General features: G+C 39.7%; 1 protein-coding gene across 1 annotated transcript; it reads right to left on the bottom strand.

Annotated features, from left to right (window-relative positions):
• Positions 1-3,035: 3,035 nt before the first annotated feature.
• On the bottom strand, positions 3,036-15,262 carry GTF2A1L (general transcription factor IIA subunit 1 like). The gene is made up of 9 exons (XM_074168440.1): positions 15,227-15,262; positions 13,019-13,120; positions 12,595-12,718; positions 10,887-10,942; positions 9,547-9,640; positions 7,664-8,265; positions 5,849-6,139; positions 5,064-5,153; positions 3,036-3,143 (listed from the first exon to the last, which is right to left on the bottom strand). The coding sequence occupies exons 1-9, from the start codon at positions 15,260-15,262 to the stop codon at positions 3,036-3,038; spliced, it is 1,503 nt and encodes a 500-aa protein (XP_074024541.1).
• Between the last annotated feature and the right edge of the window lie 2,485 nt (positions 15,263-17,747).

The raw sequence follows: 17,747 nt of genomic DNA, 5'->3' as shown, positions 1-17,747 counted from the left end.
TTGTTATTCTATCTCATTATTTTTGGGAAACTTACCTTCTTTCTGGTATAAAGTTTTAGATGGCCATTTACTGAAGTATCTTCTATGGCCAAAAGTGGTATTACACACCTTTTCCCATCACATCTGCAGCAATCTGTTCGCTAAACTGTAAGTAGCGGCAATCAAGAGCATTAATACAGTAAACTATTCAGATCAAAACCATTCTGATCTGATTACTGCTCAAGTCAGAAGGTACAGTAATTAGCTAACTGAGCTTAGATTTTAATAAGAAACATTTTTTTTTCCAGTAAAAAAAATCCTGGCCAGATATTTTTAGTTGTAAATATCTTCTCCAGAGCTGCTAGTCTTTGCCAACGTTCATTCAAGAACACTGGAAGCAAAGTTGTAGGGCAATTCTTGTCTGCTTAGACAGAAGAAAATGAAAGTAATTCCTACTGCATGAGTCCACAGCTCTGGACTGGGAAAACCACTGCAAGCACTCTCAAGGAATATCTGCAGCGTAGTTTGGAGGGAGCCAGATCTGCAGCACTGTGAATTCAGTAGCCATTTTCTCAAATATGGGAAGGGTTGAGATAGTGAGAGCAAAACCCTACTCTAATCCCTAAAGCTTTTGTATTTGATAGCTCTGGAAGGCACTGTATGGATCCCACATTAAGGTTCCTTCATATCAAGAAGGTGCTGGGTTAGAAAATGCAACTAAGTTAACACCCAGGGGATGCTTGATGGCATGGCTGACCCATCTTCAGCAGCTCTTTTGACCAGGAGTAACAGCCAGCTATGCATACTGTCAGCAAAGCTTCAGGAGGAAAGATGGCAAACAGTCCTTTGAGATTTTAATTGCTGATAGCACACAATTTGTGAAAAGCAAAAAAGGATTAAAAATATCATTAATGCCAACCCATAAATCTTACAAGAAGTGTGAGAAATAAGAGGCCAGTGTTAAAAAATACTTCCAATTCCTGATATGCAGTCTATATAATCAGTATCACACCTGGACTGCACAGAGGTTGCACCAAGCTGTTGTCAAAATTAACTTGCAGAACAGAAAAGCACAAGAAGTGTTTCAAGAATGGAATAAACAGGCAGATGAGTCTAACAGGTGGAAGATATGTATTGGGAGGTGTCCCTGCCCATGGCAGAGCGGTTGGAACTAGATGATCCTTAAGGTTCCTTCCAATCCAAACCATTCTATGGTAAGACGGGCAGTCATAAGGATGCCCAGAGCTCTGACTCCTCACCTTCACATAGAGGCAGTCTTTAACACCACAACTAGAAAGATGCAGCAAAGAGGAAAAAGCTGCCCATCTTTCAAAACTAACTAAAAACTAGGTACGCTTTAGCCACTTCATTTTATAGCGACTAGTAAAAACAGATCCTATTCTCAGACAGGTGGTGCTTAGTGAATGGTGCACATCCAGTCATGTCCCATAGATTCCCGTGCCGCACTACCTCTGCTTCCAGTCTTTCTGAAGCATCACTATGCTGCCAGAGGAGGATCCCACAGTTCATAATGTACACATTTATGGAGCATGAACCCCTCAGAGCCTGTGAGAGAGTGCTGAAATCTAAAAGCATCTATCATGTGGTAAGAGCTGCTTTTCCTGTGCGTTTATGGGTCTGAAGTGTAGCATCAGTGCAGCTACAAGTCAGCTGAATGGGGAAAAAAGAAATCATGCACTGTAATATTTTAACTGTCCCTGAATACACAATTTGTCACATCCCAGCAACACTATCTATAAAAGACAAAATAAATGCCACACTTGGGTCAGGCCTTCTAGTTCAGTGTCCTGTCTTTGATATTGGACAGCAGCAGATACATCAAAAAAAGAAAAAAGCATGCAAGAAACTCAATAGTTGTTAAAAACCTACCTCCTGAGGGAAGCATCTCTATGGTTTATGCCATAAGCACAAGGGTTCATACCACTATGAACAAGGGTTGCCCCCCACCCCTCCCTCATTTCTTCTATATATTCCTTACATCTTATATTGCTTCTATATATTCTATATATATTCTGACCTCTATTTCTAGAGGAACAAACAAAAAGCTAATGTTGAGGACTGCTGGGAATGCACTTCTCATGGCTGGGTGAGCTACTGTCACATGCATGGCTTGTACACATTTCTCTAAGCAAAGTTTATGTTTAGGGAACACAAAACCTACTCTCTACTAGAAACGTATATGAGATGACATTTTATTATTATGCACAACGTGTATCATTCACAGCTTACTGGTCTGTAGTCCTAGAATGTAGTAGATATGTACAGAAACAAACTTAAATGACTTCGCATTGACAGTGAAAATAAATCACATTTTAATGTTAAATCACACTATTCATTGCGTCTCAGTAGAAAGAGGGTATAGAATAAACAATAATTCTCCTATAGTGAGAGCACAAGGGTCTTCCACTCACATTTCCTGACTTACACCTGAAGTGCCTGCCTTTAAGCCAAAGTCAAAAAGCTACAAAGCAACAAAAAAGACAAACAAAAAAAAAAAATCAAGGAAGGAAGGAAAGAGGAGAATGAAATATACAGCTGAAACAGCCACAGGTTTCAGATTTGTACAGATAGTGCTCTTTTTTTTTTTTCCTTTTTTAAACTCAGCAGCCTTTGAAAAGAAATAGTATCACCAACAACTGTGTAGTTTTATATTTCAAGTCATGCTTTAGCTCTTATTTTAAAGAGTGGAAAGAAAAGGAACAGAACTGAAATTTACTTAAGTATAGTTACTTAGTATTCTATGACCTTCTTGAATTACTCACAGATTCAACATTTCAGTCTTTAAACCTATTAATTTCAATGATGTTTCTTGGGTAGAAAAGTAATGAAATAATCAGAAGAGAACAGCAAAGACAGTTGAGTAGCTAACCATACAGTGTTTCAGTCTGCATGTATTAACAACACTGATTTTGCATATTTTTATCACAGCTTTTGGGTTTGTTTTTTATGGCAAAACAATACAAAGTCTAATTGCTTCACAGAGGGTTCATAAGGGAATACCACCACAGTCTTAAAGTACATACTTCAGTGAGGATTCACCACTCTGCATCTCCAATGGCTTTTGCGAAAACATGGTCTTTACCCTCAAAGGACATCACTCCATCTTTTAGGTAGAACTTCCATTTGTTCTTACTTCGATGTATCTGATGAAATAAATATATCAACATCCCCCCCGCAAAAAGAAATATATATTATACCATCCAGTGAAAAAAAAAGTTTTTAAGCACAACTTGGTTTAGAAGCCTTGTTTTTCTTTTAAAATCCCAAGCCATGTGAAACGCTGTCACTGAATACACCACAAATATTCAATCGAGGCAGTAGATTTCAGTTGTTTATAATGAATTCCCTGCCCTCTCAAGGGAACAATCTCCTGAATCTTAGCACACACACCTCCCCCCCGAAAAAAAAAAAAGGCAACAAAGGTAGCTGCATGACAGCTCAACACTGGTAGGGAAACAAGACAACAATGAAGCAATTTAACTGGTGTATCAGTCCCAAAACATACTGCACCTTGCAAACAAGTGTGACTTAACTGAAATGCAGTGGTTTCCTTCTCCCGTACACATTGCAAAGCAATAGTGTGTGCACAGAGCTATTAAGGTAAGGCTAAAAGCAGGTAAACTTTGCTCAAAAGCAGATACTGCCATACAAAACAATAGGAAATAATTTGCATAGTCTGTTTCTTTTTAAAGGCCTGCAGAAAGTTATTGTTTAATACTTAAAGAAGGAATTTTAAACATCTCCAGAAAATTCCTTGGATTTTATGGATCAGTCTATTTTCAAGTCCAGAAAGAAAAAGGAGGGGGAAACAAAAAAACCAGGACAGTAACTTTGCCAACAGCACTCTTTTATATGTAACAAGGTAATTCAGTGGATAACTGTTTCCATCTGCTTTCTACTAGGCCTACACATTTTATTAAATCTATATAGGAAGGGGGAAGTTATCAACATTTTCCCCCACCTTCTGTAACTGTTAATTTCTAACAACATCTGATCTGAAGTTTCCTATAGACATGTCCGATGCTGTACTATCATTTTTTTGAAATTTTCAAACAATTTTTCAGCTTATTACAGACAAAACTTGCTGCAGATAACAATATCCACCACCTATAGCATCTGTAACAACAAACTGAGTTACAAAGCTGCAAAACTTTGTGTATCTCTTCAATACAATATAGACACCGTGGCTCAGTTTCAGATGCATTTTCTACACGCTCCTCTATAACTACATTTTCCAAAATAACTAGTTTCAGAAACACTCAATCTGTTACACTTTAGTAAAGACAATTTTCTTAGTAGCTCACTGTTTCCTAAAACACAGATACCATTAAGGCAGGCCTAGTTGAACACACACACACACAAAATTATCCCTAGTCACTTTTGAAAGAATAAAAGCCAAGGCACATCCTTAAGCAAACTATAGACAATTTTTTCCATACTTGTTTCAAAATAAAATACACATTTTGTTCTGTCAGCTTTCAAAGTACTGACATGTAAGCATCCAAAACCATACCAGAGTTAGAAGTACTTAATTTGATTTTCAAGAGCTCAAAATAAGGTTGAATTTTAAACGTTAAAATGAAGGAGAATAAAATAGCCCTTAACAACTGTTTAGGTTTTTAGACCCAACAGAACTCTAGCAGGAAAATCTCTCAGTAAGCACTTCAAAGACAAAAAATGAAAAACAAAGTGCATGCGCTCCTTCTGTTACTCATTTCAAAAGTTTTAATTCACGGCTGAAAATGCATACATATATCCATGGAGCTGTTGATATTACATAAAAGTTAAGGAAATGCATAAGCTTTTGAAGCTTTACAAGTCTTAGTTTTGCAAGATGTGGTTGCCTTTCCTTTTCCTTTAATAGGCCATTATGAACCTGTTGATTATCCTCATTTCAGAAAACAGCAGGTAAGTCTTCAGACTATTGTCACCTAAACAAGTAATTTAAACAATTTTTACAGCATTAGATTTTTTTAAACAGCACTGACAGTAAACCAGACATGGATTTGCTGAAGATGCTATTTAGAATGATTAAGGAACAAAGATAAAACTATATACTGTACCTTGTCATACTGACAAACTATCACATTGTCAGTGTCAAACAAGTCTGGAATGTCCTGTTCACTGACGTCATCACCAGAATTTAAGGGGTCCTAGATATTAAAATTATTAAAAATATAAAATTATAAGATTATATATCTTTCAGAATAGCATTCAATATACTTCACATTAAACACACTTAGAACAATAAAGGTTACCATTGCAAAAATCAAGACCCTAACCAAAATCCCAGACCAAAAAGCAAGACTGCTAACTGACAAAGCTGACTCCAGTAACTGGAATACTAATCAACTGGTATTTATTTGAAGTCCAGATGCTATGAGTTGATTCTACTGTGAATCTCCGGGATACAAAATTGCACACCTTTACAAAAAGCCTTTTCCTAGGAAATATACCTACTTGTATCACATTGTTCTCTTCTCTGTCTGAACCCCTGTGGTCCTTCAGAAGGAAAAGAAACTTAGATTTGCATCCCAATCTTACTTAAATAAAAAGCAGAATTCCATTCCGCTGAGGCCACGGTTTTAGCATAGAACTTTAATTCTGGCAATTAAGTATTTTAATTCATCCAATAAACAAATTACTTCTCAACATCTCTTTCATTTGTCCAAGCTCCTCATAACGAGCTCTCCAGTAATTTCTCAGCAGTAGCTCCTATCTCGAGAGGTATGTAACTTAAATATGCATTCTCTGCATTCAACTTACTAAGAATTGTTTCTGGGTACACCAATTCAACAGTCAAGATACACTATTGTAATGTGTTTCACAAGGCTTAAAAGTAAATTACCTCCTCAACTATATCTATTTGGGGCTCTTCATTATCACCACCACTGCTGCTAGACTCCGTGTTTGAGATACTGTCACATTCTTCATCATCGTCTTCCTCATCCTCCAGAACTTTTAGATCTTCTGATTCAATAAAGCCAGTGAATTCATTCTCCTCCCTATCTTTCGTATGTGGTATTTCTTCCTTGGGAGAAACATCACCAGTACCATCTAGCTGAATTATGCCTTCAATGTCACTGCAGATATCCTTCTCCGATCGTAAATTAGATTCCATCTGCTCAGTAGGTTCCATCTGACAGGAATAAAAGAGACCAGAGACAGCTTGTGAATTAGCACCACTGTTCAGTACAAAGCCTGAGACTTTTGTTTAATAAAGCAACAAGACTGGGGCACTAAAATGAGAGTTTCAAGTCCTGGCCTACCTGTAAACCCCAAATACATTTGCAAATCTTGTTCTTACACCTAACCTTAAATGGAATCCATGACAAATATTCCCCAGCAATATAGAAAGACGTTTTATTAGAATTTTCTTTAAACACTATTGTACTCAAACCAACTTAAAGGAAAAGACGATCAAGTGGGCCTTTAGAATTTCTGTTGCAAAGAAAACTCCAAAAACCAACCAAACAAGAAAAAGGAAACGAGCTACGCCGCCGCCCCAAAAAATAGTATTTTACATTTTTAAATAAAAGTCAAGATTAACTCATCCCTCTCCCTCAACTCAATCCAAATGCTGTGTTTAAATAAGGTATAAAAAGTGGAGAGAGACAGTAAATATTTCAGTACTTCAAGTTAGTGTTCATAAAAGTGCTAGAATTCCTAAACAGATCATTCACAGGGGCATAAAAGGGCTTTAAGCTTTCAACCATCTTCGGTTTCTCATTAAATCTTTATTGTAGCACTTAATTCACATCCATATAAACTTTCTACTTCAAAAAAATAACACTTTGTTTTGACCTTCCGTTCTTACTACAGACGGTCTTCATCATCCTGCCATCAAAGTTCAGATGAGCAATATAACATGCTTTCTATTTACAGTCATTTGTCATTACTGTCATTAAATTTGCATTTAATAAATTTACCTCAATCACATACAAGCACTACAACTCAAAGTCAGCAAGCCAACCTGAACTTAAAACATCTGCAAATAATTTCTGGAACAAAAATTAGATGAGGTCAGGAAAGCGACCTGTTAATTAAAAGAATTCAAGTTTTCCACGCGGCTCTAGCTGAATTCTTGTTTGTTCAGGTTTTTTTCCCAAGGAAATACATTTCCTTCCAGCAGATTTTCACTTATCAAATCTGACTTTTCATACTCAATATGCATTCTCAAAGAAAGTTAAACGCTCTTCACACATTACAAGTTAAAACTAATCCCAGCTGACGCAGCAAAAGCCACAACTGATCAGTATCCACAGGCAGATTCAGTAACAGAATGAAATGGAAGTTCTCAAAGGGTCATTCATGCCTGCTTCAGTTGCAAAAAAACACCCTATTATTTTCCAAAATAGTTAGTAAGATTAAGAATACATTCTATCTAACCATTATACTTTCAGCATTTTTTAGATTTACATTATCTTTAATCCCAGTATTTTAGCAATATTCGTAACAAATTCTTTATGTAAAAATAGGCAGTCTGCTACTGCTACTCAAAACAACCTCAAGAATGAACTTTAAAATTATAATAATTGTTATTATTATAATTTAAAGGTGCTACTTGACACTCACAGATGTGTTTGATCATACCTCCTATGATAATTTGACCAACCATCTCCAACAGATGTATTTGCATCAGCTGAAAAATAAAAGGTCTTACCTTGTCAGAGGAAGCAATGCTCTCCTGATCTTTCAGAACAGTATCATCATCCAAACTTTTGCCTGTGATAATCAGGTCAATGATATCATCAGACACCTGCTGTTGCATCAACCCCTGAGGCTCAATGTCTAACTGCCCCTCCACATCCAGCAGCACGCTGCTTGAGTTGTTTGCCAAGGATTCAGCAGGAGAAAACCCTTCAGAGGATTCTGGAGTAAACACAGCTGTGTGAAGATTGCCGTGCTGGGATTTTTCTGTTGAGTCTGCATGCTGATTCAACACTGCATTGGTTGCAAGTTGCTGCTGATTCACAGAAGGCTGCTGGACCAAGGTAGTATTGGCAGAGTTCTCCAGGTGGTTTTTTTCCATAAGAGTTGGTTGAAATACCATGGTCTGTTGGAGGGCAGTCTCCTGGGGTTGCAATGTTTCAGCAGCTGCCTGGGCAGAAGATGCGTTCACCTGTGCAACGCTGGCAATGTTGGCTTGCAGAACTGAAGGCTGCCCAAGAGGCTGAAATATCTGCTGAACAGGATGATGTAGAATATTTGCATCTCCTGCGGCCTGTGTAACCATAACAGGCACATTTACCTTATAAAGGTGCCCTACAAAGGGAAGAGTTAAAAACTGCTGCAGCAGGTTAAACTACAGGTTAAACACTTGTCCTGTTACCACTAATAACCAATAGCAAACACTCAGGCAAACTGTGAGAAACAGGATGTTTACAAAGCAGTACTTTCCCAAAGCACAATTTCAGCCTTTGAAAATTAAGCGTTCAGAGGCTTTGTCAGTCAGAACTTCCATCCCTACCATCATGTTTAATACCTCTTTTTTGGTCTGGGCTTCCACAATACCCTGTGGCAGTAAGTTCAGTAATTTAATTACATACCAGATTTAAAAGGAAAAAAAAAAAGAAAATCCTGTTTTGAATTTCTTTCTGTGTCATTTCAGAAACTAAGGAATACAAGATGAAACAGTAAACTATTCCATATCTACAGGGATATTTCACTTCTTTAAGGACCTTTAGGTATCTCCTCTAGAAAAACCTGCCTAGTTTAGTTTAAAAAAAAAAAAAAAAAGGCTCCTAGTTTATCTGTCTTCTTATTGTATGAAAACCATTTCAAATACTGAATCCTTAAAGTTATTATTATTAGTGTTAGAAATAAGATGCCAGAGCTAAATTCCCAATTTCATTTAGCTATTCTTTCCCCACATGCATGCTTACACACACACAGAGTCACTAATACCAGCCTATATGTCTCAAAACCTTGGGAATTATTCCTGAAATAGGTATCTAGTGACATTAATTCTCAAAGAACAGGTGTTTGAGGAAAGAGTCAATCTATGAATGAAATAAGTCTTCCACTCATCACACTCTAAGCAGTACAAGCACATTTTTGTACAAGTAGTACAGGAGGTTTTATCAGCAAAAGAGCATAAGCAAAAAAGGTTAATGGATGGTTTTTATTTGAATGGATGGATTTTATTTGAATAAGAAAGCAATTTGATTCTGAAGCACCAGAATATCTTTACCTTTTTAAAACATGGAAGATTGTCCCTGATATAGGAGGAGGAGATACCTTTGTCTGGGCTGACAAAGGAACACATTTGTGAGGAGTTGTAAAATAAAAAAATGGCATCACCTGGCAGCCCATGTTAACTGATCTTGCAAGTGTACACAACTGACAAACTAACTAATCAATGTAATTACTTCCCCCATGCAGCAATTACAAACACAAACTACAAAGGAAGAGGAGGATAACCAGCTCTACCCACCTATACTTCACATTATTATTTTCTTTTCATCTATAGTGCTTGGGAGCATTTTTCAATATCCACATACAGTCAACACAGTGTAACATTTTCCACCTCCTCTTTAATCTTACCAGCTGCCGTCTGTAGCGTCACTCCGGCGGGTACATGGATAGGATAAGCAATGCCTGAAGGGAGAGTAAGAGTTGCACCTGCTCGTGAAGCGCCCTAGAGACACAAGAGCTTTATTAAGAAATAGTGCATACTTTATCTCCTAGGGCCCTAGATGTCACACAAACACATCCAGATGAAACACGAATGAGGGTCTTTTTGTGATCATCTTTACTAAAGAGTTGCTTCAGACTGTTGAGATATAGACAGATAAAGTGTTCTGTATTCACAGGATAACGACTCACCGCGTTTCCTTTTTTCCAGTTATAACATTCTCTTTTTGTTAACAGAACACTTTCCTGTCTCCCCATCAATGTACACACCATCCAGAAAAGTATTTTTCCCCACTCAGAACCACTTTTGCCTAAGCTTATGCATTACTCCACACAACACAGACTCCTTGCCTAGGCCTATGACGTCACTTCACGTTCTCTTTTTCTCCTGGAAAGCAAAGAGTTGGACATACAGCTCCCTTTCAAACTAGCTGTTCTGGGGAAATCCAAATTTTCAATCGGGAAACTTGCATGTTACACAAACATCTTCCCAATATTATATTTCAGCTTGGAAAGCTAGTCAGCCTGAGGCTCAGGAGGCACTCAAAGTCATCAAGCTCTGACAATTAGTAGCCCCTCCCCAAATTTTGTCATGCCCAGAGTTCAGAACCTGTCAACTCTAAAAACACTAATTCTCTTCTGGATTATTTCTATTCCTCACAGATAATGCTGCTCCCAGCTTCGCTAGTGCTAACATTTCCCAATCACGCATTATTTGAACACCCAGTAATAAAAATAATTTTTAAAAAAGGATCTGTAGATGTGCATTTCCACTACACTTCCATCCTACAGGCTAAATACATGCAGCCATGTCTTCCAACACATTTCTGGCAGCACTGCTTGCAAAATCAACTGGAAGATCCCCATCCCTTTTCACTGCTCAAGCAGATGCAGCAGAGTTCCAGCTCTCCCTCCACAGACTAAAGTTTTGGTTTTGGTTTTTTTAATGAAAACCGTACAAACAAAAAAAAAAACCAACCCGCAGAGCTAGAAGTAAAAACAGTCAGTTTCTTCAGCTGTTGATTCCCCCTCAGCAGAACTCCTGCTCCCTTCACTACTATACTATATTGGACAGATGAAATTGTCATGGGAAATGCTACTTTTCAGTCCCTAAATGCTGTCCTTAAGCATCTATACATGGAAAATATTTAATACTTGCCTCCCCTTAAACCTATTAACAACTGACAAACTTAATCATTTAGAACTTAGAATAATCAACATTGAAATAAAATGTCACTACAGCTACATACCAGGTCTGCTGCTGTGAAAGGCGGAAAACCTCTGCCAGTTGGGATAACTAAAGAAGCTACATGGGGAAAAAAAACATGGCCACTTTACAAAAAAACATTAATTTCTCAGACACAGTTGATCTTTCAGTAATTTACAGCAAGCACTGCTGAAACTAAAGCAATCTAATTTCAGTTCATATTCATTAGATCAACAAACAAGTGCACACATCTAGATAAGGCTCTTGAATATACTTCCCTTTATGTTCCATCAATTTGATGCTGTGCTCAGGAGGGAAAGGTTATACCCTGTATTTATAAAATTTACATTTTGCTAAAAGCTGGTCTTGGAGGTTGTTTTTTTTTTTTTGTTTTTAAAATATTTCTATTTAACTATTTGATCTGTTTAAGTTGTACTGTAAAAATCAAGCATGCCATTTCTATTTATTACGTCAACTTGAAGGACAGGTGTGCAATGCTACCATATTAACGTTTCCAAAAAGCATATATGTAAAATGATTGCCTTGTCAACATGAGGAAAACATGCAAGCGTTTTTCTGCACCTGAACAAATCCAGTGGTGTCAATAGCAGCAACAGTAGGGTGGGATTTTCAAAAGCATTCAATACTGACTTCAGTGGGAAAAGATAAGCCAAAGGGAAAACTTTCCCGGGCTTCAAGAAGCAAACAATTTAGGTAGCCCTAACTATTTGAAAATCTCTAGCAATAGGACAATTAAAATCCCATTTAAAAAACAACCACTACCAAACAAAACAAAACCACTTCACTGGCTTCAACAGATCATTTTGCCTTAATATTTCCCTTCCAAAACTTAGCAGTAACAAGGTAAAGGTCATTAAATACAAGGCCTCCAACAGCAAACAAAGCCAAAAGTGTATTCCCTTTAGCCACATGGAATAAATAAAACATCTGTCTCCAAACCAAGTCCATTCACCTATGAAGATTGTAAAAAAAACAGATGAAGTGTGCCTGCCCAACCTTGAAGTGCACTATGACACATATTTTCATTAAATTACCTCATATGGGTTTTTCGTCCTTTAAGGGGAAAGGTCCTAATGGCCTCTCACACTGGGAGAAGCCTCAGCTGAGCATTACACTCTACCATAACATTCCCACAGCAGTCAGCTGGAGTTAATTGGGAAGAATAGGTCCTGATGTCAGGGCTTGTGTGAAAGTCGAGTACTTCTCTGCAATGGGAATACTGCTTCTAGGAAACCTAACTGAAAGACAAACCAGAAAACTCCCCCAAAACTCCCACTCTTCTGTTTGAGCAAGGGATTACATTTTAACAAGTGTAGAAGCAGATTAAACTCCAACACTACAGCAGAGCTGCATGGCACAAACATGCCATATAACCTCTGCACACATCATGCCACACATCAAAAGGGGAAGTGAAAGCTTAACCCTACTGGTAAATTTGCAATTGAAGGGCAAATTCTGGACATCTGGACTAAAATTTTCTTCATATTTTGCTACTGGAAACAAGCAGCAGATCAAGAGTACGTAGACATAACTGCATTAGTTTTTCAAAGTTTAATTCATCTTTTATTGGTCAAATTCAGCTTTCAAATAATTACTGTTCCCCATCACACTAGATACATACATAAGCGCCGCAAACCAAGATTATTGCAGCACCTTCAAGTCTTCCAAAAAGATGCCTGAATCACTGAGCTATTCTTAAAGTGCATCTGCTGTGTTTAACACCACCTGACCTGCTGAAGCCTGCAGAACACGGTGAAAACTGTGCGGCAACTGCAGGGTAAACTGTGGAGGACGGTGGCTGTGTCTGAAGAAGCCTTCTGTTGCTTTAGACTGCATCACCTTGGTTTCCCAAAGCTGCAGAAAGATTAAGGTCAACAGATATCAGCTTGAAAAACAGAGGACATCTAAAATGATAATAACATATTCCTAGTTTTTCCAAGAGTAAATTGACTGATTCTATTCAATCAACATGGTTCACTACTGAATTTTGACTTCCAGCAGCCCATAGATTGTTTGCAGGATATTTGAAACTCTATGTTAGAGCAAAAGTTTGCATGTTTTGGAGGGCAAAGAAACAGCCAGGTACCTCATCTCAAAAGAAAAAAAAAAGAAAACACAACACAACTTTTATTAATGCAGGGGAACCCAACAAACCTGTTTCAAATCTTTCAGAACCTGCTCCTCTACACCCTCTTCTGCAAAGAGTTCCCGCACACCTTCAATCACATCTTCAATAATAGACTTGTATAGTTTAGGCTATATAAAAAAACCAAACACACGCCAAAATATTTTCAAGTTAAGAGGAACATTAACTCATTTGAAATGATAGCACAAAATCTAATCTCACTGCATAAACTACTGTTACAAACAGAACAGCATAAAGAGATAAGTGTACTAAACGGAATACTCTGTCAGGTGCAAAGGTCTGCAAATCCACTCACTCTTTTAAGTCCGACATCCCTGGCAACAGACATCCCTGGAAAAATACTGGATTTGAGCCTCAAATTATTGGTTTCTGCAGGCTACAGAAATGCTTAAGAAAATCCTAGGAACATTACAAAAACAACTGCTGTGCTGTATTTTCAAACAAGCATGTCTAAAATGTCCATTTCAAACTGACATCTACTGCTTAGTATAATTCTAGAGTCATTGCCCCTAACTTAAAGGCCAAGGAACAATGTAAGCTACTAAAAATGAGATGTGCCAATTCTATCAGAAGCATAATGTAAGTAACTTGCAAGAAATAACTGAGGTGGTTTTTTTTCTTTGTGGTAATAGTGTGATGCTGTATAGTAGTTTAGCTAGGGAAATTTTAACACTATAGCTATCGATACATATAATTTATCTTGCATTACAACAGAACTCCAACACAACATTTTATTCCTTCTTCTGCCCTAAATCAGTGATTAAATCCTAATGCTCTAGTCAGACCTGGACAACAGACACACATAAGCTTCTAGATTCATCCATTCAGATGCAAATGCAACATAATAAGCTTTTAGCAATTTAAAGTTTATTAATCCTGACTATCATTACCACCAGTATAGCCTATAAAAGGTGAAAGATGAAGCTGAAATGTTCAGCAAATCCTAGAAGTTAAGACTCTGGGACATTAATTTACATTTTCCTAACTTAACATCAAATTAGTATTTTACTGCTCTGAAGTTGTTCTAAACTGCAGGTGATAAAGTTTGCTTTAAAAAAATACCAAAAACTAGGAGTGAGTTATTAAGAAGTAACAAGTTATACTTTTTGCAAAAAAGCTATCAGCACAACATAGCACGGCTTTAAAATAGCAATACTTGTATATGATTACTTATGGGAGGTTAGAGACCTCCAAAAATTTCCCTGGCTCATTTCAGGATACTAGAAAGGGGGGAAGGGGGGAATTACTCTTGTACCACTACACTAAAGATTTTGACTACCCCAGACTTCAAATGCTTTGCCTTCATTGTTAACCGAGAAGAGAAACTGACTTTAAATTGCTCACCAGGCCTTTTCCTCTCCCCAGGATTGCCAAGCTACATTGCATTAAGCAGAGTTTTACAGTACATACAAATATTTATTACGCTACATAAAAACTGTAGGTAGCAACTGTAAAATTCAAGCACTATGTGCTTCCAAATTAGAGAAGAACGATTAGAGTGCAGACATTGCTGTATGCCAGTTTTACCCCAAGGCACGTGGCTACTCCTTTGCCAGAACCAGCCCATCCATAAACACCCAACTTCACGAACAAGGAAAAAACCACCGGTTTTCTTTGTATATGGTGGGGTGGCAGGGAGGGACTGATCAACACCCCACTCCAGCAAAGCCAGGAGCACATCTTAAAAGTGAAGCCTCCAGGGCTGCCCCGGGATTACTGTCATCTGAAGGACTCTCTGAAGTCCCACATAAGGAGACGCAGCAGCAGATGAAACCCTGGGGAAATAAAAGCCACCACCTTTCTCCACGGCACCCCTAAGCTTGCACAGCGTCCCTCCCAAGCCTGCAGGTGCGAGCCACTGGCTCACTCCAAACCCTGAAACCATGCTTTTGCTCGCAAAACGCGTTTTGTTTTTTTTTTTAACGAACCCTCCCCAGAATTAATGGCCTTCGAAGTCACGGCCGGCAGCTCCCACGGAACCTCCCGGGGACCCCGGCGGGCAGCACCGCCTCACGCGGGGCCTGGGGAGGAAGAGGCGATTTCCCCGGCCCCATCCCCTCCCTCCTTCCCTCCGGCGCTTAGGAGCAGCCAGACCCCGCCGGGCCGTTCGCAGCCCCCAAACCCGGCTACTCGCCGCGGGACCGGGACCGGGACCGGGACCGGGACCGGGACCGGGACCGGGACCGGGACCGGCCTCGCCACCGCCAGCCCCTCACCACGGGGTTAGCGTGAGCCATGGCAGCGGCCGCCATGATCCCGCCCTCCCGCCTTAAGGCGCCGTTGCCATGGCGACGCGGCCTACCCGCCGCGGACCCCGCCCGAGCCCTTCTCCGCCGTCTTCCGGTGCGATCCCCGTTTGCCTCTCCGTCCCTGAAACACCCCGTGCGGTGGCTACACACCGGGGCTTAACCGAACGCCGGTGACTGAAACCCGGGTTTCTTCTTTCAGCTCCCGAGACCAAAAAGCCGGACCCTCACAAGGCGCATGGCCGCCGCGGGGCCTGGTCTGCGGTTGGGAGCCTGAGCTCTGGCCTGAAACTTCAGGCTTTGTGTGGAGAACAACCCCTTAGTGCAAAAATATACCTAGGAAAGCTGGCTACAGAAAGCGTATGATTTTGCCCTAATAAACTCTGAAGTCATTATTACCTCATAAACGGGGAGATAGCTGAAGCGACCAGTTAAGTAGCAGCAATCTGGTACAACTACTCAAATTATTGCTTGCATTTGCAGCAATCTGTTCATATGTTAATACAGAGATTTACCAATTTAGCAGTTACTCATCTGGAAAAATGTTCATTAATCTCATATATGCAGGGGAATATAACTTTGGTCTTTATACACCTTCTGCCCACACATGGATCGATGTAACCCTGATGATTCTGAGAACCTTGATACATCATCTCTTTTTCCTTTCTTTTTTCCTTTCTCTTTCCATTTTTAGGTAGCTATGTAGTTACAGTGCTGTTTGGCTTCTGTAGAGGAGAGTCACCCGTTAAGCTTTAATCGTTAAGGCTGGCTGACTTACACATCCTGAAAAATGAAAAGATTTTAATGAAAATACTGTCAGACCTTTAATTATCTAGCTAGACTAACACCTACAATAAAAAAAAAAAAAAGAAGCAACATCCATAATAATACTGTAAGTTGCATTTTCACGATTGAGATGAATGCAATTTGCTATTGAAGTCATTTTGCTCTGCAACAAAATATGTTTAATGACACTGTCTGGGTCTTGAATTAAACAGCAATTGCACATTCAGCTGTTTTGTATGCCCTGCATCATCACCAGGAAAAGGCGAGCCATGTTGCTTGCTTTGCTTATAGAACAATTTAAATAATAAGATGTAATTCCTTAAAGCACAGCGCTCATTCAAAACTGTCGGGGATAGTGCATCGAGCATCATTATTCTTCTCCTGTCCGATCAGTCCTGGTTAGCAGAGAGAGCAGGAAGAAGTTCCCGCCTTTGGGATCTCAGATGGTGATCCTGCAGCTGGCTTTGACCTGTGCCTGAGACGGATAAACCTGATGCAGAGCCATCTAGCTGCCAGCACACTCTACAGCAGCTTTGGAAAGGTGGAAGCGCAGAAAGATACTTTAAATGAGTTCCCTGCTCTCTACCACCCTTTGTTTACCTAGGGATTACAAAGTGCCTTGAAATTGGAACAATTTGTGTGCCTAACACCAAAAAGAAGGAGAGGTTGCGGAGCTTGATACCAAAGGACTTCTCAGCTGTCTCAAATAGTGGTTAAGTTACTTTGGCTATGTCCACATGAAAATTTGCAGACCAAAGCAAACGCTCTCCAGGTTGATGGTGTGTCTCTGTTCAGCACATCTCACCAGCACAAGGCCCTGTGGGCATACCATGTATGTTGTAAATTATATCTTTTGTATCGCCAGGGAATACCAAAGCTCCATCACCAAGGTCAACATGTCATAGAATCATAGAATCATTCAGGTTGGAAAAGACCCTTGGGATCATCGAGTCCAACCATCTACCTTACTCTACAAAGTTTTTGCCTACACCATATCCCCCAACACCACATCTAACACATGACTGTTAAACTCATCCAAGGATGGTGACTCAACCACCTCCCTGGGCAGCCCGTTCCAGTGTCTGATCACTCTTACTGTGAAGAATTTCTTCCTAATGTCTAGTCTAAACCTACCCTGTTGCAACTTGAAGCCATTCCCTCTTGTTCTATCGCTATTTGCTTGTGAGAAGAGACCAGCACCCTTCATGCAAGAGACGGCAGACTGGTGGCACACAGCCTACTGGTGGCACACAGCTGTCACTGGGGAGAAAGTGAAAACTGGGAGTTGCCATCCCTGGAGGTATTTAAAAGACGTGTAGATCATAGAATCATAGAACATTTTGGGTTAGAAGGGACGTTAAAGATCACCTTGTTCCAGCTCCCTACCACGGGCAGGGACACCTCCCACTAGACCAGGTTGCTCAAAGCCCCATCCAGCCTGGCCTTGAACACCTCCAAGGATGGGTCACCCACAACTTCCCTGGGCAGCTTCTTCCAGATGTGGTGCTAAGAGGCATGGTTTAGTGGTAGTTTTGGCAGTGCTAGGTTAGCTGTTGGGCTTGATGATCTTAAAGGTCTCTTCCAACCAAAACAATTCTATGATTCTACTCTAACTTTACAAACTGCACCAGGAGGTTGCAGCGGGCTCTTCCTGCTAACCAGGGCACTTACATGTTCATCTGAGGTCTTTTACAAATTCCGAGAG

Source organism: Numenius arquata, chromosome 2 (assembly GCF_964106895.1).
Source record: "Numenius arquata chromosome 2, bNumArq3.hap1.1, whole genome shotgun sequence".
Lineage (NCBI taxonomy): Eukaryota > Metazoa > Chordata > Aves > Charadriiformes > Scolopacidae > Numenius > Numenius arquata.
This window is presented reverse-complemented; position numbering and strand designations above follow the sequence as displayed.

What these genes read in the sequence shown, in the direction of transcription:
- GTF2A1L (XM_074168440.1), bottom strand. Translation starts at nt 15,262, where the DNA reads ATGGCGGCCGCTGCCATGGCTCACGCTAACCCCGTG. An exon ending in CTTTCACAGCAGCAGACCTG is followed by an intron (nt 9,641 to 10,886) that starts GTATGTAGCTGT and finishes TTGTGTCTCTAG; the next exon opens with GGCGCTTCACGAGCAGGTGC. An exon ending in TAGTTTGTCAGTATGACAAG is followed by an intron (nt 3,144 to 5,063) that starts GTACAGTATATA and finishes TTATTTCATCAG; the next exon opens with ATACATCGAAGTAAGAACAA.